Consider the following 27645-nt stretch of genomic DNA (forward strand, 5'->3'; position numbering starts at 1 on the left):
TGTAAAGTAAATGGCATGAGTGCCAGCTAGTGGTTAATGAATGTGCTTCGTACTCCGTGTCACAAGTAGAAAACATAAAAGATACTCTACATGGGCGTAGCATGGGTGGGGTGTAAGTTTTACTATAAAATGGAAAGAGCAAAAAAAAAGGTCATCAACTACTCCCCCCCTTGATTAAAATCCTAGCTACGCCCACGATACCCGAGGTTAGTATTCGAGCCAGTCCTCGTGATTTATAATGATAGTGCCACCTAGTAAAAAATTCTTAAAATATACTCTGTGCAGTGCAGCACATACACTACACACATTAGGACAGCATGAGATGTAAAAAAAAAAACAGATTTTATTATTATTTTACAGTATAGTATAACATATCATTGTAAATAATATAAATATACATATAAAGTTATCGTAAAGTATAAGTTTATATCACAAATGCTGTTTGGTATTGTATTATGTACACACATTATAATATATTATGTTCAAATAGAGATTGAGACGTGGGGAAAGAGAGACGGCGGCGGCGGTTAGCGAGGAATGTTAAAGTTGGCCTTGATGAAGCGGCCGACGAAACCGAGCTTGAGCAGCAGCGACGGCTTGGTGCTGAGTCTCCGCCGGAGCATTATGTACGACGCCACCTTGAACGCGACGAACATGCCACACAGGGCGCTCATCGATCCCCAGTACGTCACTTCGGACATGCCGACGGTCTTGAACAGTGCCGACGGGTCGCGAAGGTCGCAGTAGTCCTCGCTCTTCGGACACTCCAGCCGGCCGCGGCCGTTGCCGTACACCGCCATGACCAGTGCCTCGACGCCGTGTCGCAGGTAACTGAAGTTCATGCCCAACCGGATGATGCGAGGTATCTCGTCCTCTTCGTAGCCCAGCCCGAACGACGCCAGCAGCATCATCGGACACGCCACGCACGGTCCGAAGAACACGCTATTCTGTAAAAGCAACCGATAAAGCGTACCCGACGCGTGAGCATTTTATTTATTCGAGTCCGATCCGCGGGGTTCACGCAGACAACACACACACACACACACACACACCACGGGTATGCGCCTACCCGCGGGTGCGGTGAAACCCAAAAGCGCAAATTTTCGATTTTTGTCGATAGATCGAAAGCGCAAATTCATTTTGCTCTTTTGTACCTTAGTAGTGAGTATAAAAGCGAAAAAATAAATATTGTACTCGTAACACTACGATTTTCGTTTTAAAATTATTAATCATAAAATTAAATTATTCATTTTAATTAAATATACACAGTATTTTTATAATTTAAAAATACGTCAACAGTGATCGAATTCAGTTGAAGAAGTTGAAGTTTAGTATTATCGTATCGTATTTTATCGTAAAAAATTACGATGAAGATTGATAATCAATTAAAATAATTATTCGATATACACAGTATAAACTTATATCTAACTTATAAAATAAACTTTATTTTTGTAAAATTTTTTTGAGCTTATGGAATATTTATTTTTGTGCTTTTGGGTTGTATATGGGTCACATTTTGCGCTTATTGGCTACAGTTCATGAGTGTGTACGACATTACATTAAATTAGGTTCCCACATTGAACCTCCCCAGCCCTTGTACAAAACATTAATTGTGTAAGTCCAATACGAAACGTCCGATCGACAATACGTCATGATAATTATAAACGCATATTATTGTGTTAAGCCGTGGATTGAAACATCGAAATGACAATACATGGATTTACATACGTATATCATTACAAAAACAAAAAATTAATTTAAAACGAGTAAATGTCAAAAATGATGCGTTCATTTCAACGGACCAGTGTAATCCGGGTGTCCGACGGGTGTACATTGAGTAGAAACATTTTTGGAAGTTTTAAAGAAGACGGACGGCAGAAACGCGATTTAGTTCTACTCGCCTTGCGCGCGTTATCATTTTGTTTTTGTGAGCAAATTATTTATCGTCTGTCGATGTATATACATATAGTAATAGAAATCTCGCTCGTTTTGAAGTCGACGCATTGACATACGGACAGTGCGTGCTATAGCGTTCGTGATCCAGGGTTTGAGAAAAATGTGTCAATTTTGACGTTTGCTTGTATGATATGAAAGTATTATTTTTTTATTATTATTATTCTATGTATGTTAAGTACAAGAACAATCAGTGTCTGTTTTCTATTTTTAAAATTTTCTATCATAGGAAAATATATCAAAAAAACGCATATAATAAAGCGTTATAATTGATATAAGTGAAGTGTGCTCTCTCCTGCAGCTGTAGCGATGTAAAATATCTATCGCTTAATAATAATAACTATAATAGTAATAGTTGTATAGTAAGTAATGGTATAATAATGGCGATCATAATGGATGCGTTCAAACTTCTAATAAATATTAGTAAATATTTATTAATATAATATTAGAGCCTACGAAATAATAAGTTATAAATTGTGACTAATTACAGGGCTGGATTAAAAATAACATACGAAAACTGCCTTTCATCAGCAAAAAAAATTTATTCTGCATGTGTGTCACAGTGTTAAGCTCATAAACACAAATACAGAGAAGATTTTTGAACAACTATAGTACCTCCATGAAACTTGAAGTTTTTCATAAAACGTATTCGACATTCCATTTGTAAAACAATTGCAGAACGAGATTTACAATTCTATAGAAAAATTGTAAAGGAATGTGACATATTATATAAAATTGTAAGCTACAAGTAATGTGATCTTAAAAGGGGTGTAATATAAACAATTGATTTTATTGTAAATTCATTAAAAACTGGTGTGTAAAATACAAACTGTGCTATGTCAATGTATAAGTTATTAAAAATGTATTACGTGCTCAACGGTGTAAGAAGACGCAGTTAGCAGTAATAATTGCTGCATGAAACTTGTTTTATTTTTTTTAACGTTATCGGCATTCCATTTTGACGTAAATGCGTAACAAAAAGGAAAAAATTATGATTATATTTATCCGTATAATATACGGATAAATATAATATATATATATATTGATAGTATTTATTAAATATGGCTTTTGTTAAAAAATTAAAAAATTAAATATTTTATAATGAATGTTATGTATAATATGGAATTTTAGAAATTTAATTTAATTTCTCATTGTTCGTTTGTACTAAATTAGTACGATTGCATCTATAAGTAAACTATATATTTCTGGTCTTACCGATACCATTGTGTACATCTAGACGACAGACACTGTTCATGCACGAATGACATTTTGTTACGAGGAAACAAATAATGTATTATAATATACAAGTTACTTTAATGTAGAGTAAGTAATTAAAAATAGAGAATGTTGATATTTTAGAAATTTGATAAATTGATGGTCAGTTATTAATTATTTAAAATAATATTTTTAATTAGATTTCGAATTAAATAATATAACCTAATTTTAGATATAGATGCTAAGCCCTTCCGCCTCCTTTGCTAAGAATCGTTATTCGTGAATAACTTATCATTGAATTGAAATTTAACACATCTATATTACAGTAAACAGCTAATAGTCAAAACAAAAGTATTTTCCAAATATCGAGACACACTTAAAAGGAAACCCCTATAGGCTATATGTATTTTTCAGTGTAGTGATTTTTACAACTTTCAAACTTTTATTTTCATTCCATTTATATTATATTTTAAATTAGGATTTGTCATTTAGTCGAAGTAGTAAAAAATGACTAAGTGTATCAAAATGTACTTTTCGAAGAACTTACCGTAACATTGAATTGTGAGGAAATTGCGTACGCCATACTCTCTGATGACAAGGACACCATCAAACACACAACAGAAAATTTAATTCCTCTTTCCCATTCTAATGGTTGATTAGTTAAGAAGTAAGTTATTGCTATGTAGATTGACGATAGGATAATCTATAAAATATATAATATTATGTTTAAATATGTTTTTAAAATTATAATTCAATTTTAATGTTATATTATATGTTTATTATAAGTTATAAGTTTATAACTTATGAAAGTTATGGTTCTCTTACCTGCATTGGGAGTTGTGAACATGTGAGTGCACAAAAATAAGCGTTTAGTCCGTACCATCGGTTGAAGTATTCCCGTTTTAATAGCTGAACTTCTTTAGGAACTAAAATTATACACCCTAGTGGTAAATAAAACATTCCGTGTAATGACCATGGATTTTAATAAAACTTACATTTTAACAATACTGGCATAAGTGGTGTATACATAAAAACGATTATGGTAATAAATATGAAACCATAATTGAAAATAGTCATAGAAGCGTCATTTCCAAATTGAAAAAACATACCACCAACTACTAGACCGATGAATGTGTACATAAATAGTTTGAATAATAAATATGTCTGAAATTAAATTATAACATTTGTTAGCGATTTATATTGTGCAGTTTGTTTTTTTTTTTTAAATTTCTTACGTAGTCTCTTTTATGCTGTATCATCATTCGCCTGAGGAGCACATTAAACTGAGACCATCCTGTACTAGAAAAATCGTACAGATGATTGGAAACCGTATCGTATTGTGATGCCCGGCGTTTAATTGGTTTTCTTGTTTCAGAATTATCTTTAAACCATCTCAAACATTTACCGTTGTCTACGGCCGTTGACATTTTTTCCGAATAATCGCCATACTCTCTACTACAAACTTCGATCACTACAAACGAAAATTTTTAGATTTTAAAACAAATTAATTTCTAAGCATTATCATTTATCACTAATAATTCATCAACGCTTACTGAAGTCCGCTGGGTTGTAATGTTTAGGGCAATTGAGTCCTATAGTAGATAGATATGGAACCATATCCTGGCCAACTCCAGCAAACATACATTGTCCTTCGGCCACTATATATACATGATCAAACATAGCAAATAATTTTGCGCTGGGTGTATGTATGGAACATATAATTGTTCTACCGCCATAAGCAAGATCTTTAAGTAGTGACACACATTGAGAACTGGATAAGTCGTCTAAACCACTATTTACAAAAATATTAAAAATGATTTAATAATATACATTTAATACTATTTTAGATATGTTTATTTTGTAGCCATTTATCAGCATTTATCAAATACGTCAGTACACAAGAAATTATTTTTCGAGTAGAATGAATAAAAATATTACATTTGTATAGTTTTTTTTCAAATATTTTATATATTAGTTATACATACCTATTAACTTTTATCAACGCATTTTACTGTTTTTAAATCTATTTATTTTAATTGAAATCTCAATTTGACAATATTGAACCTACAGATTTAATACATTATTTTTATGCTGAAAAATAGTAGTACCTAGTTTAAATATATTAGTATAAAGGAATATTGATTTAAGTATTTACTGATTGCAAATAAGTAATGTAAAGAATAATTTTAATATTTATGCTGTCATATGCAAAAACGTATTAATTGATTTTTATATTTTGTATTAAAAGAAATAAAAATGATATTATTATTTTCAAATACATGCAACTATATGTAACGAATGCATTTGAGATATTAAAGTTTATGTTGAATGAATCCTTGAAATAAAAATGAAAAATGTTATGTCTTATAGAACTTTGTATTATATTATAATAATACATTAAATTGTTATGATGGAATTATGGTTATTTTATGGTTAACCGAGATTTGAGAGATAATAATATTTTAATAGAATGATTGATGTAACACTATGTAATAAGAAAATAGTTATGTAAATAAAGAAATAAAAACACTTACGTTGTAGGTTCATCCAAAAATATTACAGGGGGATTGTTAACAAGCTCTAAAGCGATGGACAATCGTTTTCTTTCTCCACCGGATAAATTCTCCATAAGTGTGTGTTTCGATTTAGTTAGGCGAAGCATTTGAAGAATATTTTCGATCTAAAAATACATTTATTACCGTTATAAAATATATTGATTGGTCATTCGTAGTCGCGTTATTTTTACAGAGTCAAGTTTGTTTTCTTTAGAAATTGTATAACCAAGCTTTAAATCAGATGCTATTTCCATCGATTCTAATACTGTAAGTGCTGGTTGCAAAAGGTCTTCTTGCATTATGTAACGACACATTTTTCGAAATGATTTCATTTCTCTTGGTCGACTATTTACCATGATGGAACCTCGGGCATCACCACATCTAATAAATCCGAAAAAGTGTTGAAAATAGGCATAGTGGTAAAATATATATACGAATAAAATTAATACCTATAGCCAGCTAATACATTTATCAATGTACTTTTTCCAGCACCAGATGGTCCGAGTATCGCTGTTAGTTCTCCAGATCTAAACAAACCGCTTACACTTCGAAGAATAATTTTTGATCCTGAGACATAAAGAACACACGATATTCAAGTATTTAAATTATATATTTTAGTAGTTGATATTTTCAAGCCTTAGATATGTACTACAATTTCTTCACATGTCTGATCATTAATCTATAAAACCTTATATTTTTTTTAAAACTAAAACTCAACCTATAAATAGCTATAATTTATGAATATTTAGGTAATATATGCATAAAATAATACCGATTGAATATTTAAACATGAATTAATCGATCTTAGCTATTACTATAAATATTTATTTAATTTAGTCTTACTTTAAAAAATAAATAAATACTGTGGAGCAACATTACGTAATGTATACGTATAGTAATATGGTATTTAGAATTATATAACTATCTAAGGAATTAAACTATATCATATCAATTATTATTCATTATTAAACTCTTATTATTTTTTAAATGTTTTCCTAGATACCTTTCCTTCATATCTTTTATTATTGGTATAATGTAACTATCCACATTAAGACAACTGACCTTCAGCTTAAAATGTATCTTAAGTTTCCTGTCTTTTAATATATTGTATAAATAGAAATAATTTTAAGCTTTTCTTAGATTATATACATTATTCTTAGAAGTCTAAATCAATTTAACCTACACAAACTTTATATTTTTTAAATACTTTTATAGACCATACATTACTCTATAGAATGAGTTTTTATTAAATAATATATATTTATAGGTATATATTAATTATTTATGATGATCATAAACGGTATAATTAATTCAATCAATTGGCTAGATCTGACCTTTGTATCCGTTATATCACCTTTGCAATGACCAAAAAAAAAAATAAAAAAAATATATCAAAGAATAATTGAAATGGAAATTTAAATATTAATATATGTATTTTACGTACAATTGAAATAGTTAAAAAATTAAGTTATACATATTAATATATTATATAACATTTTTTAGAAAAATAATGTTATTTTTTAATACATACAAATAGCTATAATATAAACTCTAGTTAAAACATTTTAATAATTGGTTTCTTAACTATAATCATTATACTAGTATATATTAATATGAATTACCTATAACTTTTAGAAATATAATTACCCTAGTTTTAGTACAACAATTCAAACAATTCACAACCTGGGGGATCGCGACCCCTCATAGAAGGTCGTTGAATAATTATTTAGAGTAGCTAAAATACTGTCACGATACATCCCATGTGCATTAGTACATTGTACAAGAGACAAATAATATATAACAATATTTATTTTATAAGTGTCATGCAAAAATATAATATTTAATTTGAATGCCGTCACTTAAAAGCGTTGAAAACTAACTCAATACATAATAACTAATTTTAAAACACTATTACATTTTTAAATAATTAAGGTAGGTATAGAATATTTTGAGACATTGCATTATACCTACTTAGAATAATTTGTTTCAATTTGCAAGTTCTATATACATTTATTGTGATAATACTATTATAATTTAATGGCTCTGACATTTAAAATAAATCATAATATTGTTCTTTTATAAATGAGGAATATGTATAATGTTTACCCGGTATAAAAGATTTAGCAACGAATAACTAGTTTCGTTAAAGAGGTCATTGTCCTTTAATACAACTACAGCTGCATTCGCAATTTTTAAAGCCCCAGGAATCTGCAGAGTAAGTTAATTTACTTAAAACTGTTTTTTTTTTTTTGTAACTGTCATTATTTTTAATCATCTATGTCTATTATATAAGATGATCTATACTGGGTATATATATGGTACCCAGTCTACTGAAAATAGAATTGAAATAAAACTAATTTATTTCGTTAGTTTTGAGATGAAGTAATTAATTATGATAATGCCAGCATTTTTTTTTAGCATTTTTTGATAAATAATTAAAATTAAGAAAGTGCTAGTTTTAAATAGATAAATATTCATCAATACCATTAAATAAAAATTAAAATCCCAATAAATCATATTTTAAATATATTTCTTTAAGTAAGAATTTGTTTGTTTGAACTTTGTAATATCATTAATATATCATAAATATTAATTTACAAAAGTTATTTTGTTGATATAATATCATTGGGAAAAAAAATTTATAACTTATAAATTAACACGCATAGATTAAAAACAGATATATTTTGAATTATTATGATTCCGTTTCATAAATACCTATATATCAAGACATACACGTACATATGGACTTTTTCTTTGTGTATATAAAAGAGAAAGAACTCTGCAATTTATATTAGTAAATTAGTTTTGTTTAATTTATAAGGTACTTATCGTTAATTTGCTTATTTAAAAAGACGATATGTATTATTGTCTTCATCTTACAAATGGACAACATAGAAAATTCGAGTTCAACAGAACCAATTTCCTGTTGTTTGTGAATTAATGTAAAATAAAACTCTAAGGTAAAAACAATCTACGTTTATACGTCAAATTTTTATGATAATTACGTTTTTAAATGAGTCGTGAGTTTTTTTAATTTACAATATTTCCATATTTCTATACCTACTATATTGTGAGTAGTCATAAGTTGATTGAAAATTTAAAGATCATAAATAATTGACGTACAAACATAGGTAATGTTTTTAACCTTTAAGTTTAATAATAACTCAACTTACTCCTATATTAAAGGTACATAATATACAAATACAAAATTTATTCTATTGAATGCAAACTCATTTTGTAAGACATTTTATTATTTTCTGTTTTTATTCCTATATAAATAATAAAGTTTATTATCGAAGTACCTAACCGTTAAAAGGAAATTTCTGATGTATAAAGATGCAGCATAAATCTCATGGATATTATAAAGTTTCAATTAGGTATTCAAAAAACAGTAAACGTAAAAAATATGGTAAACTGCTCGACACTCAAAATCGACTGTGAGTGATTTCGAATTTTTGAATGGTTGTTTACTAATGCTTTTAAATGTAAAAAAAAAATAACACTGTAATATACTATTATCTTGTGTTGAGGTGAGTAAACATAGAAGAGTGTCCAAAAACACGGCAACCATATTGAATAATAATTAAGTAATTAACAGAAAAAAAACTATTCTCAAATGTCATTGTAGATAGGTTATCTCACTAATAATAAATTATTATAAATTCACAATAATATTCATCAGATGAGTAATCACTAATCACATATTTAAATAACTATTATTAATGATTATTTACGTCTATAACTTATTTTAATAGGTTATACTTTTATCAAAATAGTAATGTGTATTAATCATTAAATAAAATTTTCTTAAATTTACCTATAAAAGAACTGCTAAGCAATTAATGGATGACCAAAATTTAATTTCAATTCAAAAATATTTTTAACATCATCTATATGCACACAATTTTAAAATTATATTTTTATAGTCAATTAATCATCTCACTGTATAATTGTCCTAAATAGGTGTTTTAATACAATATTGTAATGCAACAACACAATAGTTTTTGATAAGGTTATAATTTTTGTAAATAATCATCGTAAAAAGGTCAGTAAGTATATTTTTTAATTTTTCACCATTTCGTCCTTGTGGTACACTGTAAGTCAGGTCTGAAAACTCGATATCTACAGGTGGTCTTTTAAGCAGGTGATGATGAGGTTCACCATATTCAACATCGTCAAGTGGATCCATTTTTAAAATAAATCTGAAAATTAGAATTATATACTTATAGCTTAAAATATATAATCATAAAATACATATACAATGATTAACATCTTTAAACACTGAACACAATATATTATATATTTATTTTATATCTTATTGATAACTTAATTTATTCTTAATTTATTGTGTAAATTTTTAAAATAAAATATTTTAAACTTTGAAAATTATTTACTCTGGCAAGTATTCAAATTTTTTATTTATCTATTTAGTTTATTTTCATCAATCAACCAAACTTTATAAAACACAACATTAAAAAGTTATTTATTTATAATAATATTAACTATATACATTATCACGATGACACTATAAAATTTTAATATTATTAATGATAATTGAAAAAAAATGTCCTTGTCATTACAGAAAAAAATGTTAGTTTGTTAAATATTTATATAATAATTTGTTTTGTATTAACTATTAATATACTGCAATATAGGTACAAGCGATGACACAGAATTGTAGTTATTATAGAAGATAATATAACTATAGATAAATAATCATATTAATTGATTAACAGTTTTTAGGAACAGTTTATTTTTAATAAGTTAAGACTTACTTGTAGCTAATGTTTTTACTTTTTCAAATTAAAAAATAGTAAAACTGAACTGCAGAACTATTAATAGCTCACACATGATTTTAATTTATTTCTTCTATTAATTATTTATATTGTATTGATTTAATTAATATTAATAGTTTAATTTGTATATTTTATGTTGATTTTAATAAGTAATTAATTGCAAATAATTGAAAAAAAAACATTTCAGCAATATTTTCAAAAATTGATTTTTGGAATTTTTAAACATACGAGTATTTAAAATCTATTTTTTCAAATTCTTAAAAATTGTTGTACTTATAGAGTATATTGTGGAGATACAAGCTTCTGATTTTCTAATGAGTACGTTCTTTTCTCACTATAAATTAATTAGAATATATTTATTTATTTTTTTTTTTAATTTTGATATACTTAATTTAAAATTCAAAGTTTAGTGTACCCTTTTATACAACGAATTATTTAGTGGATAATTTTTCTGAAGATAAAGATGAGCATCATCACTGTATAACATTATTTACTAACAAGTTTACAACGTCATAATAGTATAGATATTTTGAATTTTTGTTATGAATTAAATATGAATAGATAACCAATATTCGATATTTTTACAAAAAATGTTTATTAAAATTTTTTAGACATCATAAAATGTTCAGTATATTTTGAGGTAATATAGACGTATAGAACGTTGGACTTTTTTACGGTATTATGTTGTTGATAATATTATGTCAAAGTAAAAAAGTTTGAAAATGTATTCAGTTTTTTTTTATAAATATTCGAAGTTAAATTTTTAAACAATTTCAATTTTTTTTTACTTTTAATATCTAAGTTTAAAAATTTGAAGAAAGATTTTTCATAACTTATGATAATTTATTACATGATAATACTTATGACAATATCTTTTATTTTCCTTTTCCTATTTTTAATATGTACAATGCTTCTTGTATTTCTAATTTAAATTTAAATTGAAGGTAAACAAGAGCTGTGTAAGAATAACAATAAGGTTAACCAATATAATTTAATACTAGGTATACGTCTGTACTTACTTTCAGATTCAGGAAACACGAAAAATCTAAATCAAGGCCTTGAATGTGTTACTAAGTAATGGCGAATAAATCGATATCGATTTTCATTAACTAACTATCTTTCAAATGTAAGTTATAAGTGTCGAATACTTACTCGTAATAAGTAAATTAATATCTTAAAAATGTTTGGTTAATAAAATTGTGTTATAACCTTATATTTTATTAAGTAAAACCTATTTACTTAATTTTGATTTTAGCTTTTTGCTACATTAACATATTTTAGAAAATTTGTGATTTTTTATTGTAGTCTTGATAAAACGCATTGGATTTCTATAGTAATTATTTAAATTCTATGTCTCATAAATCAACTGAATCTTAAAACAACATGTATTTTAATTAGCTATGGATTATACTTGTTACTTAATATTTAAGGTACCGCTGACAGGATATGTATACTGATCTAGATTACAATTAATTTGTTAATAACCTGGTTGTTACACACTCGTCTTACTTCGCTTACTCTAGGACAAGCAAGCGCTATTATTTTGAATTTGAGAACATATTGATAAATCACCAAATTTATGAAAAGATTTTGAGCTTGTTATTTTATACTTAGTTATGTTCATAATTTTATTTATAAATACTATAAACTATAGTTAATTCACTTAATTTTATAATAAATTATTTCTTTTTTATTTATTTAACTTTGGCGTTAGATCATTTCCCTATTTACAAGTTGTTTTTACATCCTCTAATATACTACAGTATACATATTTTAGTTTGTTGATAACCATTTTAGATTTTCTAAAAATCTTATCCGGATCTCAGTCACAACATTTTTAATATTTTAAACAATTATTAATTAACAATACAATAGGTACTTTGAAATATACCAAATAGTGTAAACATTTAAATTCTATTTTATATACATTATTTTCTTTGATATGTTATTTTATGTCATAACACTCATAACTAACAGGTTCTTAGCTTATGCTAAATACTTGTATCTGCCGAAGATAAATTTTGTATTGTTAAGGCAAAGACGATTTGTAAAACCCGTTTTTCATAAGCAAAAAAAAGTTAAAAACTGGTATATTATTATATATTTTTATTAATGTCCTAAGTTCTTATATTTAAGTGTTTGCACCGTTCATAGAGCGTATAATATGATAAGATATCTAAATATATGATATTTTTTAATGTATAATATTTAATTAAAAAAAGAGTTGTCATATCTTCATTATAATATTATGTAAATATCTACGTATATACTAAAAATAACATATTAAGCAAAAAATTAACCAAATTATACGAAATTAGGCTCATATGTATTTATTCCACAAAATAATAATTACATGGGCTTTTTATTTATTTTAATATCTTACGAAATTAAGTGGAATGGCACTTTCAAAATTTTAAAATAATTGCATAAACAATATCGATTTTTCGATTATGCGGATATATAATACAATATATATATATTGTATCTCATTATTTTTGTTATTATAACATCATCACAATTTACAGCTTGAAAATTAATTATGTTTATAATTTTTACCAATACGATATTTATGATGGTATGACTAATAGATATCAAACAAAAGCCAAATAATTGTCGAGCAATTTACTCAAAGCGCTGAAAATAAAATCGTGAAATCTCTAGGAGCATATATGTAGAGTTTTAATTTTAACACTGTTGTGGAAAATATTTAAATACTGGAAGTTTTTCTTTTGAGTGGGATGCACATTACATATATCATTAATAATAATTTATTTGGCAAAACAAAACACAAATAACACACTGATAAACAGAAATACAGAATACATGTTATTGAAACTCCCTGTTAAGCATGACTACGCATAAACACAAACTTTACAGACATCGTGGTTTAAGCGACTAATGAATGCCGCTGAGTTATGGAAAATTTATTGGGTTTGAATTTTTTAAGCTAACGTCATATTCAGAAATCGAGTATGCTTTTTGGTAGTGAGGGGCTAACATAAAGTTCTTAAATACCTACGACAAAAACAAAAGAAAATGTTTTCGCATTGCTTATAGTACTATATCATAAAAATCAACAGAGGTTTATTGTTTTTATTTTTTTTGAAATAATAATCACTCAAACCCCAAACCCTCCAATTTTGGTTAATGAATTGATCAATGGTCTGTGGTGTATAATAAATTAGTAAGTACGTATATTATATTATGTATAGTAATATTAGAAAACAAATAACGTTATAACATATGTATATATATATATATTATTATGATGATCGTTGGAGATGCCACTACATCGTATTATATATTATACGATCACATGGCAGTCGCCGGCACTTTCACTATCACTTGGCCGCATTTATTCCGCGCTACGACCGCGTGTAATGATATCGTCCGCGTTGCTCAACACCCGATGGTGTTTAGTATAGGTAGAATTTAGGTACGTTTTATTTCTACCATATATATTTATACTATACTGCCTAGTATACTCTCTTCCCGATTAATATATATGTATATAAAACACACACACACACACGTTATACGTATGTGCGTGAGCGTATACAGATGTACAGAATATTATGTCATTCTCGTTATCTATTTAATACAAGCTGTTGCAGTATGAGAGAAATAAAGAAACATGTAATAAAAAATCATTTTTTTTCAACAACGCATAACAACTTGGTTCACCAGTCTGACCGGCTATAGAAATACAGAACACTATTCATCATTATTATTATTATATTATATAGGGTACGCGCTAGTACTGCGGTGGAGTTGTTTACTCATATTCGATTTATACATATAAATTTATATGGGTGTATCTATATTGTGTAAATACACTTACGGTCTACGGAACATGGCTATACTAACTTTCCTTAACAATTTAAGTTGTTTTGAAAATGTTATTTTCGTGTAGTTTGAAATATTTAACATACTATAACATTTTTACACTACAATTATATTCATAACTATTTTTTAGATTTTCAAATGTTTTTAAGACAACCAATATATTAATATATATAATAATTATTTTACAATCGGAAGCAGAATGGGTACTTTTCTTAAGTTTTTGATGTACCTACTTACTTAATATATATATATATATATATTAAATAAATATTTTTTTATTAAAAAACATTTTAAGTTTGGAAAGTAATAAGGGATATACCACAAAAGTTGCTATTAAAAAAAAATCAATAACAATAATAAAAAAAACCAGTTCTAATGCGATAGGAAGCGTTGATTTTCTTTGTCTAGCATACGTAAAATATAGAAATCCGACTAGTTTTCATTACAATGTATTGATTGATCTAACGAAGCGATAAGAATTATAAAAACAGATTTGAATTTTTTGTCAAGTCTACATGAGTTCGATTTTCCTAAATTTTAAATTTTTTGATTTTAACTTCTCCAAGTATTGAAATATTTTATTTTTTAATTACTTTGTTTTAGTATGAAATTTTTTAGAATTTAAGGAAATAAAATCAAAAATGTAGAAAAATAGAACACAAGTAAACTTGATAAAAAATTCAAATCTGTTTTTATAACTATTATCGTTACTAAATCAATCGATACGTTGGAATAAAAATAAATAGAAATTCCTACATTTTACGTGTGCTAGACAAAGACAGAAAATCCCCGTTCCCAATAAATACCTTAACATAAATATTTCAAACTACCTATATAAAATTATTTTTTTTTCTAAAAGCATAAAAATTAGCTCGAAAATGAATGTAGTCAGTTAAATGGAACACTCCGTATATACACGTTACACACTTGCACAGCTTGCTTAGTTATTATAGTATTGTTAGCCGTGTGTTTTTTTTTTTTTTTTTGAGAGTGTTACATCAATTGCGTACGACGAGTGGCGACGCACAATGTAAATTGACTGTGGCTGAGATCTGCTCATATCAGGAATTTTACGGCCGTACTATGTGGGTCATGTGAATATATCAAACGATTAGGTGAACGTGCAATGATAATATCAACAAAATAAAAGCGCAAAAAATAGACGTACCTAAATACCTGCCGTTGCTGCAGTTTAAATTACATTTTTTTTACATTCATATTATTATCAACGAGATAATGCTATCCTGTACGTGTGTATGTGACCTATTGCAAATTAAACACATTCGTACAAAAATCGTACTCCTATATTATATATATGTATCTACCTACTTAACGAAATAAAATAAATAGTAATAACAATGATACTAAACAATAGTATAGGTCATTGACTACGTGTTGTGTGATATTGGTCATAAATCATATAATTATTACGTTTTATAACGCGGTAACCCATCGACTGACGAGTATGTGAGAGTGAAATTTGGTAAGTGTGTTGGTTCCGACGATGTGCCTATTACGACGTCCCTATTTATTATACCTAAAGCAATAATAAAGCTTAAGCCCTGTGGTGATGGACTGCTGTACGGCAAAATAGTCTTCCGATACGATGTTTGATGTTTGTCCGAGTGCATGGTGAATGAACCAATACATGGCACACGCGTAATGCGCAATACTTGTGCATTTCTCCTAATAGATACACTCACACACACACACACACACACACACACACACACACACACACACACACGTATGCATTGATGCATATATATATATATATATATATATATAAATATGTATATTATATACTAGTTCTAACCGTAAACCGTTAAGTACTATAATGATTACAAGTTAGTCATGTGTCGGGTGGTGCCAAGTGGATACTACGTCATACTTGTAATATATAAACGAGGTTTAGACTTAATATGTGTGTGTACTGATTTCACGTGCAGTTTTAACAAGCTTAAAACCGTTTGTACAATTTCTTAGTCTCTACGATGATGGTCGTTACTACTCTTTGGCTCTTTGGCAAACAATTTTCCGCGGGGTTAATTAAATGATTTGTAATGACTCAGCTATAGTACATTGGGACGAAATATGTAAACATCTGTTACCTATAACACTTAAAAGTTCGCGGTAAATATATATACTTTTATAAATTATATCCAGGTACCTATAATTAGCTCAAATCATTTGAGTGTAACCGTGTAGTAGATAAGTGTATATTTAGATAGCACTACAAATATGTTTGGGAAGGGGCTTGACAGATTTACCAATTATAAAAGTTAAGCAGGTTTCAACCTTCAACTTACTGCCTAAATTTTCCTCCTAAACATTTAAATAAAGTAAATAATTAGTAAATGGTGCCTAATATTGTGTAATGTGTTTTTATTAATGTTATTTTAAACGTATTAATATTATTAGTGCTATAGATGGACAGTCTTCTGACGGTTAACTTTAAAGACATTTCCAGCGGATCAACAATCCCCAAGTCTCTTTAATATCTATCTATAAAGTATATATTATATATATAAATAAATATATATTATTCCGTCACTGTAGATTTCCAAAACGTATACGTTTTTGAATTATTTGCATAGTCGAGCATATACCTTTTCGAAATTTTCGTACTGATAATTAAAAAAAAAAAAAAAATAATATTTAATAATTTAAATAGTTAATAATTCTATCAATATTATCGTTTTAAAAGTAAATTTATATATAATATATCATATTATTTTAAATATAATATGATATCAGTAAAATAATCATATTAAATAATGAGTACAGGCTACAGAAATGCTGCAAACTAAAGATGTATACAATTGCGTTTATTGACCTACTTATTATGTTTTCAAATATTTAAATACTTTAATTGTGAAACATAGTTAATACAAGTGCTATGATTAATAACATAAATTTAACTGATAACCTCTAAATGTTTTTAAAATTAATCAAGTAAAATATTGCTATACGTTAAAATCATTTAGATAAAAAAAATGTACAACAAATCACATATTAGTAATATATTATTTCGTTCAAATCATAAAGCACATTTTTAGAGAAAAAAAATTAATTTAAAATGTTAAGCACAAGTTAACTTTAGTTATCTGATGTGCTTTTTTTTAAAAAAAATTAAAAATACTCACATATAAATTAATTTTTACTTTTATAGTTAATAACCATGTTTAAATGCGAACTGATATTTTTAATCATACATAATTTTAAAACTAAAACTTCTAAAATATTATGTTAAATATCGTCACAGTAATAATTTAAAATACATTGAATCTATCAACATAAGTTCAACTAAGCAGTTTTAAATTAAATAAAAGAGTACAAATGGTAGGATTAAAGATACTGACCTCCCTTTTTCTAAATTAAGTAAGTTCTTATTGTAATTTTTTTTTTTAAATGGCTATATTTTTATTCCACCAATCACTCTTTATTATTTTCCCCCAAAAATCTACCATAAAAGATATTAAATTTAAAAACACTTTGTTTTTGAATTATAACAAAATAAATACATTTAGTCAAAATCTGGTCAACCGTAAAATTTTCCATTTTTAAATTTTTTTTTTCGTTTTTTCCCAATTATAAAAAAAAGTACTGACAATTTGTAATTTTAATCAATTTAAAGTACAAATTATGGATCTAATTTTTTATCTAAAACCATTTTTAAAGTTGAAAATCGATACGTTTTATTAACAACTTATTGTGTATTTATACACACAGAAAAAACAATCGTTGTAAAATCAATAAATTTATCGTTTCGCCTTGAATCTAAAAATATGAGTATACAGGGAGAATTAGTAACTTTTGAGCATTTTTCTAATTAAGCTCAGTTTGACACAAGATCCTGGTTGAAGAATCCAGTCAAATACTACTGTTTATTTAAAAATTTTTTAAAACATGTTAACAATAAGGGGTACGTTAAGTTTGGTACTTTGGCTTGGTTATTTTATTTTGAATAACAATAGTATAAAATTTATTAACACTTAAATATAGTACAACATTTTTAGTACTAATTTATAATCAACGAAATATCATCAAATAAAAATATCTATCATTAACTATAATAATTACTATTTAATATGGTAGGGCATGAATTATAATATTGATCTCACGAAAATGCTCTTAAATAGTGATTTGGTTCATTAATAACCGAAAAAAAAATAATAAACCCAATATTATATATATTAATATATAAATATAATATTAATAAAATATTTATTAATAAATATATAATATTATATAATATTTTATTATAAATATTATTTTAAATATAAATATTTAAAATTATAAAGGATATAGTAAAAAAATAAAAAATGTTTTTTGATGTATTTTTCAAATTTATTATAAGGAAATAGTGCTTTATAAAGAAGTAGGTAAACCATATGAGTATGACTTATTTCGCATTAAAATTAACATCCTACAAAGTCTATAGTATAGACTTTATACTGTTTAGATCCATTGTATGTTGTTATTAAGTTCAAAAATCATTAGATACTAGATACTAGAAATGTTGTAATTAGACTACTGGCAATAAGTTATCGTTATCAGTTATAAAGAACAATTTATTTTCATTATATTTGTCTCTCGTATTCATTTATAATTTTTGGGTTCTACTTAAAAAAGTTATGTAGATACATATTTTATAATTTATTAATTTGTCTCTTTTTAATTAGTTTTAAATCATTCCTACGATCACACCATAATATGATGAACATGCAATCAAATATCAATATGTATATTGAAGTATTGTATCTATCATTATTTTAAAAATGAATAAGGCAATAAATCATTGTACTAATATTCTGCGTAGAGTTTATAATATCTACCATCATAATATACAATTTATAGTAATGTTTACAATTTTTATTAAATACATTTTACGACTTCTTAAAACAAATGAGTTCACATACTTTTTAATTTATTATGTATATAATTTATATGATACAATGGTAACCTTGTATCAAAATTTCAATTAATATTAATTTCCCAAGCTAAATATTGCATTAATAGAAATAAAGTATTATTATTATCGTAAAATCGCCCCAAAAAATTACGATCATTAAATTGTAAAATATTGCAAAGTCAGTAATGTAAATGTTGCTTTTTTGATTTTATAATATGTGTAATTATATTAAGACTTATAATGTAATATTGTTCATAGATATTTAAAATTGTATTAAATAGATAAAAAAATATACCGTAGTTATATAATCAATAGTTGATCAAAATTATGTTTTCTTATTCTATAAATTACAAATTACAATAAAATATTCAAAGTTAATTAAATCAGAAAACAAACATCGCTATTGTTTATCGATTATTTTCAGTACACAAATTTAGGGCTGTAGCTCATAAGCGCAAAATGTGACCCAAATGCAACCCAAAAGTGCAAAAAAATAAATAAATACCTTTTTAACAAACCATAAGCGCAAATAAATTTTACAAAAATAAAGTGTATTTTATAAGTTAGATATAAGTTTATACTGTATATATTGTATAATTATCTTAAATGATAATTAACCTTCATCGTAATTCGATACGATAAAAATGATAAAATACAATACGATAATACTAAACTTCAATGTTTTCAAGTGAATTCAATCACTGTTGATATATTTTTGAATTATAAAAATACTATATATTTTTATAAGCTTAATTATTTTATAAACTCTTAGTGTTACAGGTACAATATTTATTTTTACGCTTTTATCCTATTATTAAGGTACCAAAGCGCAAAATAAATTTGCGATTTTAGTCTATCGAAAAAAATTGAAGATTTGCGCTTTTGAGTTTGACCTAGAAATATTTTGAATGTCCACTAGGTATTATTTTTTTACAAATGCAAAACAATTGATGGTAAAATCTTAAATCTTTGACCCCATGAATATGGAAGATGTTAATTAAATAAAAAACGCTAAAAAATTATATTTTTCTTGTGATTATGCACAAAAATCATATTAAATAAATATAATTATAATACAGATTCTCTTGTAACTACCATTATAATTTCACAACTAACATTTTAATACTTAAATATTTTTAGACCAAAAACGTTGATTCAAAATAATTTATGAACTAAGTTTTTCTATGTGAAAACAAATGAATATCTATTCTTCTATTAAGTACGTATGACAACTATAAATAATGATAACTAAGCATATAATTATATGCATTAGTAATAATATAATTTTTTAATTCTTAAATTTAAATTGTAAGAAAGATTAAGAATCTTGAATTGTAAATATAAGTAATGAAATAACAGATGAAAGTTTATTAAGCAATCATTCGACACAACTTTCAAATATTATTATTTAAATTAATCTAGTGAAGAAATAAACTTAACAATTGTTGACGTTAACATTTTTGTGCATTTGATTAAAAAATTTAATATCTTTTAATGTTTACTTTAATATTAGGGATACTAAATACGAAATACACAGTAAACACAATTAATAACTTGTTTTCAATTTTTTTTTTTTTTTTTAGGAGTACTTGTTAACATTGAAATCATTGATATAATATTAGCTATATTAAGACAGGAAGAGTATATAATGTAGGTAGGCTACCTACAAACTGTAGATACAAGTTTTCAAGATCAACATTTGTATAATATGAAATTGTATTAATTAAATAGATATATATGATGTTATATACATTCTAAAATTTTACTTTTTATTTTACTCAGTAAAGTAGTTATAATGGTGTAACTATATTTTCGTTAAAATTTAAAATTAAAATTTATAAAAATATGTATAAATTCATTAAATTTACTTTAAAATAAGATACCTAGATGTTACATTTAAACGTATATAAGAAAATGAATTTCACTCATATTGCTTGATGAATGACTTTTAAGTAAAAATAGGTATTAAGTTGTTGGTAGATAAGTACTAGGTATATCTACATTACAATTAAACAAAATATAGTTAATATGGATACTTATGCCCTAAATCTACAATATAATAAAACACATAAGTTTCTATTAACTACATTTTTTATTATTTTATTGTAAACGTTTGTACTTGAAATAACCAACCATCTAACATCATAATATTTTATAATTACTATAAAATATCAATTATTATTAACTATTCATCATTATATAACACTTTTATCTGTCATTATTTTCTACATCAGTAAATAATAATATTATACCTATACGATGTGTAAACTTGACATACCTACCTAATGCAGGTATTATATTTTTATGTCCACTCTTGTGAATACAACACACAGCGTCACAACCACACAAGACTTAACAATCAACATGATCCTTTCTTTTTAATTATGTGTCAATAAACCGAGTTATAGTTAGAGTAATAAACCATGTTTAAGATTCTACGATGTATTTAACCATTTTTATATAATATTAGATCGTAGTATTATTCAACGTTATGAGTTTATGACTTATTTTACGAAATTTTTATTCCTAAAATTTTTGTATTGACGAGTGTATAACAAATAATAATTGTAAAAACTTTTAACTGTTTATATTTTTGTTCATATGGGTATACCTACGATAGTGAACTTCAAATTATATAAGAAAAAAAGCAACTGTGGTGATTATCACAGTCAAACAGCAAAAGCATCGGCTATCGGCGATCAAGGATACACGAATAAACACACGAAATAAATCGTAAATTTTAAAACCGGTGTAGATATTATAATATTATTATGTTATGTAGACGTATTTCCTATGTGCAAATGGGTGTTTTGGCGATTGGCGGTATAAGTTACATAAACTCATGGTTCACTACTGCAGCTGTAGTGTATGCCCAATAACCCTAACGAAGCTAGTGACCTCATTGGGGCCAAGTTCTGATACATCGGTGTGCATATATCCTGCAACACAATATGCTGTGTCCGATGTACGGGTCGTCAACCGCCATATAAACAAAAATAAATACAATTAAATTATACCCAGTATATCAATCGAATTCGTTATGATCGAAATTTTTACGAATCAGAGAAAGAAAAATAACACGCAATAATCCTGTTGGAAAGGAAAGTGGAAAAACAAAAAAGACGACCGCATGTTATATACTAGCTATGGCGAGCAATATATCATAATATATTCATCCTATTGCAGCATAATTATTATTCTTTCCCGAACGAAAACATTTTATGCTCCCACAAGTTATGCATTATACCCAAGACAATAGACAAAAATAACTTATACCTAATGTGATATCATCGAACGTATTGCGCGATCCTTGACACGGATGTTGTTAGCTGGACCGAAAATATGTACAACTAATGAAACGTGTATGGGGTATTCTTTTTATACTATAATGTTTGTGTATCTGTGATAGGTACGCATATTGTCACAAGGTCTTTGTGTGTTCAATATAATATTAGATTGTTGAACTGTTCGTTAAATTTATTTATTTATTTTTTATAGAGATCACATGGGAAAATAACACTAATTATTAGCTAACAACCACATCGTTATAATAATATTAATGGAAATAGATCACAAGTTGTTGAACTTCCTTTATAATAGGGTAATGTTATTTTTTCAATTAATTTATTAGATGCTAGGCAGCATATCATTACATATTCCTTCTCAACTCTTTAAGTTGAAAAAACTCGAAAAATCGAAGATCTGAGTATGTAAACATTGTAAACGGTTCGATAACAATTTATGTATGTATAAATATGTTTAAAATACTACTAAGTTTTTTTATAAAATAAAACCGGCATACTAAACTTTATGAAACTTCAAGATAGACATGGAAAAGGATAATTACAAGGAATTAAGTTAATAAAGGGAAACATGAGGAATAGAAACAAACCAATCAAGAGATTGAAGACGAATGAAGTCAACTTATTATAAGGCTAAGGCATCTATCGATATGACTATATATTATTATTTATATTATTTAGTATGATATCATGATTAACAATAAATTATTATGTATTTACAGATATTACACAGATAATCACAAACAAATAAAATTTAAGTCATCTATGTATTTGGTTTAATTGTTTTACGTAGACATCATCTCATCAATTATTTAGTTAGTATTATTTACCAATGTCTGACATTTACGGTATCTTAAAAAAATACGATATATTCGGTAAAACATAGAAACTAATTACATTTGAAATTTTGAAATTTAATAAAAATGTATTTGGGCTTATTTTTTTTTTTTTTAAGAATTAATGATAGCGTATTTAAAACAAAATTATATGCATCACAGTAAAAACGTAAAACTAAAATAAACAACTTATTTTTTAAATTCCAATAATAAAAATCAATACTGAAAACATATTAATTATCCCTATATACATAGGTTGTAGGTATATACAATATTTAGCTAATTGTCAAGTTTTTTTACGAAATGTAATAAAAATCTCCACAGCAATAAGAAGAATGTTAAAAATATAAATACTTGTAAATGTTTCAATCAACATTATTTTGGATATTAATGACGTAAAAGTGTAATAGTTAAAATGAATATCAAGACATTTACGTAAAATACCAATATGTTTTGAAAATTTGAAAAATGTTTTCTTATGTAATTACCTAATTTTCAGAATCTTTTTTTGAGAATTTAAATACATAAATATTAAATTAAAAATGTTATAACTTATACGATATTACTTATTGGATTTATATATTTTTATATTTATTATTTTTAAATTCTTAGAAAAACATTTGTTTAGAAATATGAGATTAAAATTTAAAAATGTATAGTATGCTATCGTTTTGTGTAATTGAATCATGCGAAAGAAATATTTCAAAAATGTTTATATACTTTTCGTAAAAATTAGTTTCTACCATTAAAATAATCACATTGTACTTATATTATTTTTAAATGATTAAAATGTTAAAAATAAGTGTAAAATAATATACTGTTATTTGATAAATATTTTGTTAATGATAAAGTTATTTTTTTTCTTTGTAAAATAAATATTTTGTATTTAATTAAATGGCTATAGTTGAAATATCTTACTAGATTTGGTACATCAAAGTAATAAACAGCTTTCTTCAATAACATAATATATACTACTCATTTAGTAGATCTACTAATTTAATAATAAATAATAATATGTATATACTATTAAGTTGTTTCAAAGTGCATGGCTTTAAATAACAACATCTAATTATAGTTAAAAAAACCTAATAAAAATAAACGTTGTAAAAATTAAGCACACCTTAACTAATAAACAGTATATGAAGTTTTAAATAATAAAGAACTAAGACAATTTTATACTTTACTAACATATTTAAATAGTCATAGTTTTGATATTGTAACTTATTAAGCTATATTTTAAATTTGTTATCTATTTATATATAAATATAATATCTTATATTTCTATGCAAGTATAGTATATTGGTACCTAATAGGTATATATTATTTATTATATATAATGTACACTGTATATAGATACCAAACCAATAAAAAATAAAATAAAAAAATAATACTAAATAGAATTATATGGCTAGAAAAGTAAATCACTCATGAGAATTTTGATGTTATTATTTTGTACGAAGGTCTAAACGAATTAACAATACTTATCAACATTTTATTAAAATATATTCCTAATTTTAAGCAGTATATATATTTATATCAACATATTCTTTTAAAATAAATAATACATATAAACGCGTTGTGTAGCATATAAAACGTAATCCTTTCACGATCATAACAAACTTAGACTATATTATAGACTGCTGTATACACTAAAAACACATATTGCATAATAATATGTATAAAACAAGTTTACTGGATATATGAAGAAAGACCTAATTATTTTTTGAATTTATTTTAAATATTAAAACGCCACATCGAGGTTTGTTATCTTTATCTTCTCACACGTGTAATATATAAAACACCTACAAAGCATGTTCACAACACACTGAACAGATCGGTCATAAATTATTAAAAATTATTTTTAAAATTAAACACATGATTTTTTCAAACATAAAAACTGAAACAATATTTTTTAAAAGATCCAATACATCTGTTTAACGTATTAAAAAATTCTTTATCTTAAAACCAATGAAATACATTTTCCCAATAATCATGAATTATAAATTACGATAACTTTTTATTTATAATATTCATATAATTTATAAGATTCCCTCAGAAATTTTATTTATTTATACGATTATATTTTTATTTAATTTATTTATTTAGCGTTAAGTAAATATCTAAAACAGATGGAAAGCACAAGAGTCTTGTCAAAATTAATCTTACAAGCTCTGCTCAATAAACTTTTTTTTTGAACGCTACAATTAATATCGTCTAGAATAAATTTACAAGCATCATAATCTTAGTCGTTTTTAAAAATCCCTTAATTTATTTTTTAAATTTTACAAAATTACAATCTTCAATTGCAATATAAAGAGAAGTAAATTGCGTTTTTAAACATAATTATTTTTTATTAGCTGCAATCTGTATAATGATTGAAACTATGTATATAACTTTACATAATTATAGATACTTTAATGTAAATAATAATTTTTTAACTGAATGTAGTACAATATAATTCTTGTATTGTATTACATTTAGTTAAAACGTTATTTTATTTTATTTTTTTTTTGAAAGATTATAATGCTAGTGTCGATTATTCGATTATTGTCTATTATTATCAAATTCAGTAAAATAATTTTAAATACCTACTTCTCTAGTAACTATAAGCATTTAAAATTTGATAAAATATGTGTATCAACCGATATTATTGAGATTTAAGATAGTTACCACTGATTGATACAATACTATTATGTACTTATTGCTATGCAAGTACCTAGATATAAATGCATAGAATAAATTTAATTATCTTCGTATTATTAAATAATAATATAAATCACTAAAAAGAATGTGCCGTACACTATACGTCAGTATTTTTGAATTAAAAAAGTAAAATTCATTTAGGTATAGTCAAAATTAGTGTAAAATTGAAAATCAACATAATTTAATAAACTGTCATGTGCATATTATATATAAATATAGGTTAGGTCATTAGTCCCATTAATGTTTTCAAATTAATTGTCTTCTATTTACATAATATTATTCTTCAATGAATTAGTTTTAATGCTATTGAGTTCAATAAACTTCATAGAAAATTGATTTACCTTAATGAAATTATTCAAAATCGATTTGGCGTCTATTGATGCATCTGTCCAAAACGCGAGCACGGTGTACTTGTGTTATGTTTAATATGTATAATAATTATATTTTTGAGCGTATATCAATAAGTATGCGATAATAATTAATATGGTGTTAAATTTCTCGATTCGTTTTAGTCAGACACTACTGCGCTCATAGGTAAACGTTAAAAGAAAAATAATACCTAGTCAGAAAGACTCGTGTCGATGAGAACGAAACTATTCGGTTGATAAATTATTAAAAAAAAAAAAAAACGGAAAACTCGACGGTTACAAAGATATACTTCGGAATCAAAAACTGAGATCGCGCGAAATACGTACACTGCAACGGCGAACGTGTGTTTCAGCAAGCCGTTCACTTCAGACTACGCGCCACGGTCTGAACAGCGAGTATTAGGTAGGTATATACCGGTCCGCCGGTCACCCGCCAAGACCTGGCGTCAGGCGTTACCACGGTAACACATCATATGACAATTTATTAGCGGCGTTCACAGCCGTAGTCGTCCGACGCACCGGTGACTAAGATTGAGCGCATCGCGTCAAAACACGATTTATGCGATACGACGGAAACACGTTGATTGTTGAGTAATGCGTCACGAAATTAAACGGCATGCATTTCGCGGTAAATTCGATGTTCATATTAATTGTCAATTGAACACTTTATTTATTTTTGTTCATACGTTTTAATTTGATGATTGGTTCTGGAACTGTAGAGAAACCTATGATACCCGCAATGGATATTTACATGAAATACTAGCGGGCGGAGGAGGTTTTTCGGTTTTATATCCATTTCGCGAGCTCGGGGAAATACGTGTTTTTGAAAGCTACGAGGTCGGCCCATCTCCGCTGAACCCGTATACCCTGCCGTCTTATATTATAGGCTATAGCTATAGGTATTATAACACCTATCTGCGTGTTTTTATTTCTGAGAATAATCATATCGATCTGAACAAATCCTTAGATCGCGCCTATATCGAAGGACTCATGAAAGAATAAGACTTAGATTTCGAACAGAACGAGATAAATGCGATTTAGCTTGTACCAATTTTTTTTAGTATGTAAACATCTTTAATTTTAAGCTAACATTGCAGTATTTAATATGAGGTGGGGAAGGGGTTTACCCGCAGTCCAACCACAATGGTGTCTGTCG

At 26.1% G+C, this 27645-nt stretch overlaps 1 protein-coding gene across 1 annotated transcript; it reads right to left on the reverse strand.

Annotated features, from left to right (window-relative positions):
• Positions 1-387: 387 nt before the first annotated feature.
• LOC112594168 (ATP-binding cassette sub-family G member 4-like) lies at positions 388-26876 on the reverse strand. Its single transcript, XM_025338827.1, has 11 exons — positions 26463-26876; positions 9798-9925; positions 6173-6290; positions 5915-6104; positions 5703-5848; positions 4722-4960; positions 4404-4639; positions 4164-4332; positions 3994-4094; positions 3716-3871; positions 388-947 (listed from the first exon to the last, which is right to left on the reverse strand). The coding sequence occupies exons 2-11, from the start codon at positions 9910-9912 to the stop codon at positions 528-530; spliced, it is 1890 nt and encodes a 629-aa protein (XP_025194612.1). The 5' UTR covers positions 9913-9925; positions 26463-26876; the 3' UTR covers positions 388-527.
• Between the last annotated feature and the right edge of the window lie 769 nt (positions 26877-27645).

Source organism: Melanaphis sacchari, unplaced genomic scaffold, assembly GCF_002803265.2.
Source record: "Melanaphis sacchari strain LSU unplaced genomic scaffold, SCAv2.0 Contig0_pilon_pilon, whole genome shotgun sequence".
Classification (NCBI taxonomy): Eukaryota; Metazoa; Arthropoda; class Insecta; order Hemiptera; family Aphididae; genus Melanaphis; species Melanaphis sacchari.

Bases quoted from the DNA above. Each gene is read 5' to 3' on its own strand.
- LOC112594168 (XM_025338827.1), bottom strand. From the start codon at position 9,912: ATGGATCCACTTGACGATGTTGAATATGGTGAACCTCATCATCACCTG. The intron at 4,961-5,702 runs GTAAGTGTTTTT...TTTTGTAAATAG, and splicing joins TTTTTGGATGAACCTACAAC to TGGTTTAGACGACTTATCCA. The intron at 3,872-3,993 runs GTAAGAGAACCA...TATATTTTATAG, and splicing joins GTTCACAACTCCCAATGCAG to ATTATCCTATCGTCAATCTA.